The 7,532-nt window shown below is 44.3% G+C and overlaps 1 protein-coding gene across 1 annotated transcript in view; it reads left to right on the top strand.

The window, feature by feature from the left end:
* Positions 1-2,602, top strand: part of Bcas2 (BCAS2 pre-mRNA processing factor) — a 7,594-nt gene extending 4,992 nt beyond the window's left edge. Inside the window, exons 6-7 of the mRNA XM_021157954.1 lie at positions 1,070-1,150; positions 2,134-2,602. Of these exons, the coding sequence (XP_021013613.1) occupies positions 1,070-1,150; positions 2,134-2,260 (208 nt within the window). The 3' untranslated portion in view covers positions 2,261-2,602. The remainder of the gene's footprint in view (positions 1-1,069; positions 1,151-2,133) is intronic.
* Positions 2,603-7,532: the final 4,930 nt, after the last annotated feature.

Consider the following 7,532-nt stretch of genomic DNA (forward strand, 5'->3'; position numbering starts at 1 on the left):
CTGGAACTCACTTTGTAGACCAGGCTGGCCTCGAACTCAGAAATCCGCCTGCCTCTGCCTCCCAAGTGCTGGGATTAAAGGCGTGCACCACCACGCCCGGCTGCATTTTTGTTTTTAAAGTGGTTTTGGTTTTAGACATTAGGTAGACCATATAACGAATAGCTATTAGAATACTAAGTAATGTTAATAGAATTTACTGTGATATTTTTGATCTATGTTTAGCATCTGGCACTGAGTTTGCTGTACCAAAGTGGAGGTAAAAATAAGCTTGAAACCTGAAAACATCCTCTACAACTCCCAAGTCTGCAAACCTGGAAAGAACACCTTGGGAGTTAGACAGGGCATCGGGATAACACACTGCAGACATACACACATATGGGGAAGAACCTGAAAGGACACCCACTGTCTTAGTTCATGTTCTCTTGCTAATGATAGCACAGGCTTGGTAAGGTGGAAGGAAAAGACCTTTATTTTGACTTACAGTTGTGGAAATTCAAGGTTGAAGAACTGGGTCTGTTGATAACCCCCTTAGGGACAGATCCCAACATGGTACTTGGAATCACATGACAAGAGACAAGAGGGCTGCATGTGTGAGATCTAGTCTCTATGAAGCCACTCGTATTCAGGTTTTGGAGTTTTGCTCTGATAACCTTATCTAATCCGACCACCACCTTAAGTCTGCCTCTAACCACTGTAATTGGATCAGTTCGTGCTCTTAGTATCTCTCAATGGCTCTTAGGCTCCAGTGTGGATGTTGGGTAGAATAAGCATTGGAAGTGTAGTGTGGCACTCACGGAACAGCCCACAGCTGTAGCCAGGACGAGTCCAGGAAGGAGGAGGCTGCAATCTAGGAATATGTTGGTTGGTTGGTGGTTTGTTTGTTTCCTCCCTCCCACATGAATAAATTTTATGAAATTTGTAATTGAAAACAATTAAGATAAAGTTAATTCCTAGAACTAGCTGTAGTTATGTGTGGGCACTGAAGAGTATAAAGCTGCTCTATTGTACTATTGTTCTGTGGATTTTGTTGTGTTAGGCATCATTGAACTGTGTAAATAACTTCTTACAGGAAACACATTCAAGATTTGAACTGGCAGCGAAAGAACATGCAGCTTACAGCTGGATCTAAGCTGAGGGAAATGGAGTCAAAGTGAGTGTGTGACTCCGTGTTTCATGTGTACATGTACAAGTGTTTCATGTGTGCGTGGACTGCGTGGGAGTCACAGAAGGGCCATTCACATGTCTGCTGTGTGCTGAGGAGGGAGAGGCATACAGAGTAACTGACCACAGCCAGGGCTGACTTACTGCTCAGTGCTGGCATCACAGCCCCAACTCCAGGCCGGCAATGTTGTAGATAGGAAAATTCATACTTTGCCTAATTTATGCCTTAGTTTGTTTGCCCCTGTTAATGCATAGCCTTCTGCACACACAGATTTATAGAAATCCCTAACTGTATGGGCTATGTGTGCCCATAAGTGCCTTAGTCCTCACATGTTGGAACTAAGGAAGAAAGATTGTGACTTTAAGGCTAGCCTTGGCTACACAGTAACACCATCTCTTTTTATAAAAAGGTTAAATGCCTAGTGTGGTGATGATTGTTGACGGATTTCTGTTTTCCCTGTCTCTCCGTTGCCCACAGCATCTTCTCACCACGCTCTCCATCTTGAGTGTTGTCCGTGCCGACGCCTTTCACAGCTCTCTCCACGCTAGTGCTCTTTACTTTTGTCCTGGAGATTTAGTTACAGGAAATAGTGACTTAAGGCCATGGGGTTTGGTGGTGGTGGTTTCTTTTGTCAATTCCAGAATTTTGTCCATTGTGTAAACCTCTGCCTGTGTTCTTTTAATCTTATGCTGTTTTCCTGTCTCTTCTGTCCCCCTGAGTCTCTTGTTTCTGCTGATTTCCTAAGGTAACTATCATGAGACGATTGTTGGGTAACTTAAGTAATACAGAGAGCCCCTGTGTACCCTTCCCCTGCTTTCCCATAATGTCCCTCACATTTTTTTTAATGGAAAGTTAAAAATGTTAGTGCCCTTAGTGAAACTACATATGTCTAAGATAAACCCTGCAAGAAATTTTACATCCGCTCATTTTTCCCTCTTCTCTCTGTCTTTTTCTTTGTCTCTCTTTCCTAGCTGGGTGTCGCTGGTGAGTAAGAACTATGAGATTGAGCGGACGATTGTCCAGCTGGAGAACGAGATCTATCAGATCAAGCAGCAGCACGGGGAGGCCAACAAGGAAAACATCCGCCAAGACTTCTAATGACTCAGGCAGCAACATGGGCTCCGCAGACTCAGCGGGGACTCAGCGACTGTGGTGGTTACGTGGTTAGAGACCATGGACTATGTAAATTGTTGTATTGCTTCTATGTGAGTGTCTTAGCAAAATAAAGTTGTCAACATGTTGCTATTTTTATGCTATAAAAACCTGATTTTCAGAATGAGTATGACTTTAGAATAATTTTGACATTTTGTAGCAGATTTTTTTTTTAAGGCTTCAGATTTTGTAATGAAGCTCCTTTATTTTTGAGGCATCCAACATGGTCAGGAAGCTGGGAGCCTTGAATTTGTGGTTTTGTTGAATAAAGTTACAGTTCTAAGCATTTTCATGCGTGCCTACAGTGAACTTTACTGATGGTATTCAAAAGAATGAGGCTCCTTTCTAGGGATCTATGATAGAAATAAGTGTAGTGAGAATTGTGGAATTTTGGGATCTTTTTTAAAAATGCAGAAATATAAGGATATGTTTTCATTTTAATCCCAGGTGTGGGTACATGGGGCTGCTTTAAAGCAACTGATGTGCCTCATGCTCTAGTAGAGGCATGGTTTGCCAGCTGCAGGTAGTTTCTGCAATTTGGGATAATGGAAACTTTTCACAGGGATATGAAGTCTAAGGCTCCAAGAGGCAGTGTTGGTTGTGGTTTGTGAGTAGTCATGTTCAAAGAAGAAGAAAAGAAAAATTAGATTCAAGTCTCTCTCTCGCTCTCTCTCACCTTTCCTTCTTTCCTAACTAGTGATAGCGGTGAAGGCCAGAAGGATAAAAGGTGGGAGAAAGAAGAACCCACAAAGTAGCAAAGGCCAGCTGCAGTGGGAGATGCTCAATGTGGGGGCTGGGCTGAGTTGGGACAGGGACTCCAGCAGCAGGGGCCTCTGTCTCCCTCTCTGTCCTGCTGGGATGGCTGGGCTGGTTCGGGCCTTCTTACTCCTTGGAGGCCATGAAGGAAGTGAGCTTGACAAAGGTGCTGAGGTGACGCAGATCCCGCATCAAAGGTGGGATCGTGGAGACAGTCTTGTCCTCAGGTAGCCCAGGGTGCCCTTCGCGTGTTCACTTTATCAATGTCATCGTACTTGGCAGCATACGGCTTCTTAGATCCACAATGGACACACTGTGGGATGGAACACAGGCAGCCAAACCAATGCGTTACCCATTTAGCTCTGGGATGAGCATGTCTACACCCTTAGCAGTGTATATAAGGATACTTTAGGCAGTCCTGTGGCCTAAAACATTTATGGTCCTCTGAGTTGTGATGGTGTGAATTGTGATCATAAGTCCCTTGATGGTGCTAGGGGTGAGGGTTAAGCAGTTGGTGATGCAAGAGGTGTTACTGGCAGTCTTGAGCTAGTCATACTTCTGAGGGTTCACACCCATCACAAACATGATCAGCAGAAGGGGCGGAGGTGATGACATTTTGAGCTCCACCCTTCAAGTGGGCTTTGTTCACCATGGTGGTAAAGATGCCAGTAGACTCCATAACATACTCCGCACTGGCATCACCCCATTTGATGGTGGAGTGTCACTGCAGGAAGGTGGAAATGGCCTTCCCTTTGAGTTTCCCATTCTGAGCCTTGACTGCTGTGGAGTATGCCATGGCTAGAACTGCACTGGAACACCTTGTCTTTGTAGTCAATGAGAGGTCATTCATGGCAACAGTATCCACTTTACCAAGAGGTGAAGGCAGCCCGGGTAGCCAGGAGCACTGCATAGCCAAAGCCAGTCACTCAGACCTTCATGGTGTCTCAGACTGGACTGGACTACACAAGAAAACGCTGCTGTCTCTGATGGAGTGTTTTAATTAATGTTGGATTGTCAGAAGTTGCGAAGTGAGGCTGCAGTGACCTCTTGGTAGTATGGATTATTCAGACCCTGGAATTGCTTTGCAGTATTGTCAGGTCCCAAAGGAAACTCCAGTTCCTGGAACTGCAAGAAGTAGTGCAAGTGTCCAGCAGTGACAGTCCTGACTTCCCTCAAGCTTAACTTCAGAGCGGTTGTTGGCAGTTAGGTAAAACCCAGCATTTCTCAGGAATGTGACACAGGCTCAGCCAAGACTGCATTTCCCTTACCTCTGACAGAAGGGACATATGGCTCTTCATTTGACATATACCTGTGGCTGCATATCAAAGCCCATGCTGGCCTCCAGGCCCCTCCGTCCCTATTCCATACATAGTTGTTATATACCTCAGGATCCATGCTGGACTTTCTCCCTCACTACCCCCTCTACCCTAAGCTCCCTCCCCTAGCTGCTCGTCATCCTTACGTTTCCACTCCTGGCTTTCCTAGCCCTGGTCACATCTACTAAGAGAAAGTCTGCTCAGGGTAGCAGGAGGCTGTGTTTAAAGGTAACCGCCTCACATCAGTGAAAGGCAAGGCAAGTGTTCAGGTTTTAGCCTAGGAGTTTCTGGCTTCTTGTAGCCATTTTTAGAGGAAGAGTCAGGAGCAACATAGTGGAGCAGAAATATTGGGAAACCTTGTAGTTTGGCCAGAAAAGAAACATGTTTGAAGGTCTTGGCAATTTACTCTTATGCCAATTTCGTTAAAGAATGCAGGAGTTAGGAGTTAATTATAGAGGTTAATTATATGAGATTTCCAAGGAAAGAAAGCCCAAGACTGTAGAGTGACTGTCATGACCCACAGCAGCCCCTGGTGGTGAAGCATGAAGCTGGGCGGGAGGCCAAAACTGTAGCGACAAAATCTGAGCCTGGCTGTGACTCACAACCAGCAAGACCAGAGGGGTGGTCCTATCCAAGTCCTTTGTGGCATGCGCCACACCGCTGGGTACCCCATTACTAGTCACTAAGCCCCTTAGTTAAGCCACTGTGTTTCTAGTTCTGGGAATTCTAGTCAAGCTCCCTTTCTGGACTCCTCTGGGTGCCTATTTCTACTGGGGATAGGAATGTTTGGCCAGCGCACTGCTATATAAATTTGTAACTTAATTTTCTTTTTCTTTTTTTTTTTTTTTGTTTGTTTGTCGAGACAGGGTTTCTCTGTATAGCCCTGGCTGTCCTGGCACTCACTCTGTAGACCAGGCTGGCCTCCAACTCAGAAATCCGCCTGCCTCTGCCTCCCGAGTGCTGGGATTAAAGGCGTGCGCCACCACGCCCGGCCAGGTAACTTAATTTTCATGGTGCTTCAGAACTGAAAGTATTGACTGCTGCCTAAGGGGACTTTGGATCTGGACTTCAGGCAAGGGAACTCTTGGTGACTTTGGTGACTCTTAAGCGAAGAACTGAATGCATTTTGCATTGTGAAGTGGACATGAGCCTTTGAAGTCAGAGACAAAGGCTGTAATGTGAATCTTGAATGTATGTCCCCCTCCAAAAGTCCATGGGTCAGAGGCTCATTCCCCCACTATCAAGAACTGGTGGAACCTTTAAGGGACAGAGTCTGGTACATAAACATTAGGTCATGAGGGGTGTGTGTTTGATGGAGATATTAGGATAATCTGGATCTATCACTCCTAACACTGTTATTCCTTTCTTAGCCTGTTGGCTTGAGGGCAGTAGAAACCCAAAATGACCTGGGGATCGTCTGAGCAAGCAATGGAGTGGTTTTGTTTGTTTGTTTGTTTGTTTGTTTGTTTGTTTTGTGGTTTCTGGCAGGAGCACTACTCACTACTCTGGAATCAAAATTTCTGGGCCAGCAGAACTTACAGTTGTGGGAATGAGATGTGGAAATGTTCATAGTGGGTCACTAGGAGTGATAGTGAGTGGAACTATTCCCTTTCCAACCCCTTGATTCCTGAGCCCGTGGGTCCTGGCTATGGGAGACACTGTACCTTATATTGAACATAGATTCAAGCATATGCCACCTTCTGGAGAACCCGGCCTCAGCCCTCCATGCTGCTGCTATAACTGTGTCTTCAAAAGGCTGTTCCATCTATCATGCCAGCTGCTTCAGGATGGTGGGGAACATGGTAACACCAGTGGATTCCTCGATCACGGGCACACTGCCACAGTTCTCTGTCTGTGATAGTGAGTTCCTTGGTCAGAAGCAATGCTGTATAGAATACTATGCGGTGGCTAAAGCATTCTGTAAGTTCAAGGATGGTTTTCAAAGAAGCATTATGGAGACCAGGTGACTAGTAGAGTTTTGGCTGATGTCTGACTCAGGCTCAAAGGCTTAGAATATCTCTCAGACTTATCTGTGAAGCAGAAATATTGAAGGACTGTCCTACCTTGACTCTGTGAAGTATGTCGATTGACTTCCTAGTATCCAATTTGTCCACAGTTTAGCCAGCATGCTGTCAGCAGTCAAAACAAGGACAGTATTTTGCCCAGTGGCTAGCTCTGCCACATTTGAAGCAAACTCCATATGGAGGTGCTTCAATGCCCATCATCTTTGAAGTAGTATGGGGTGCTGCCAGGCGCTGGAGAGTCTCCCTGTCACCAAAATCCTCATGTTATTAAAACATTTTAAATGTGATGTTCTATAGATCTTTGAAGTGTTTGAAGACTGTTTATCTAAAATATATTTGTATAGGCAAATGCTGCTTGTTTCTGGCTATTTATTACCTGTTTAACTTTGAAAACATCTACAGGAGGTTAAATAAAGCTTATTTCTGTAATTAACTAAACTAGTACCTAACATGCCCATAAGTTTGAATGACTGACTACTAACTTGCAATTTTTAAAAAAGATTTATTTATTTATTTTATGTACATAAGTAAGTACAGTGTAGCTGTCTTCAGACACACCAGAAGAGGGCGTCAGATCCCATTACAGATGGTTGTGAGCCACCCATGTGGTTGTTGGAAGAGAAGTAGTGCTCTTAATGACTAAGCCATCTCTCCAGCCCAAACTTGCATTTCTTAATTATCCTAAACAGTTTGTAACTTTCAAGGACTAGAGCTTTACATTTTAAGTGACTTGGATAGGTATCATACCTTAAACAAGAGCTGAAACATATATACGTCATGTTGTAACAAAAATAACCATAAATTTTAATCAATATACAGAAACCCATACCAATATAAAAACATTTGACTCATTGTGGCTTTCTAGTCTAAAAGTAGATTCAATAATCTGTCATTTTATCCTATCATTCCTATATCCCCCACTTTTTCTTACAATCCTTCCCCACCCCCACCCCCCCAAAAAATAGGAAAGGATAAAGGAAAGAAAAGAACAAGAAAAAGAGATCCCTGAATCTGACCACTTTACTTTGCTTTCTCCCTAACCAGGACCACTGACAACTTGTGACTGACCCTGAGACAATGATGAACATCCATCACCTATCCAATGACCAAAACCTACCCACC

This window comes from Mus caroli, chromosome 3, assembly GCF_900094665.2.
Source record: "Mus caroli chromosome 3, CAROLI_EIJ_v1.1, whole genome shotgun sequence".
Taxonomy (NCBI): Eukaryota; Metazoa; Chordata; class Mammalia; order Rodentia; family Muridae; genus Mus; species Mus caroli.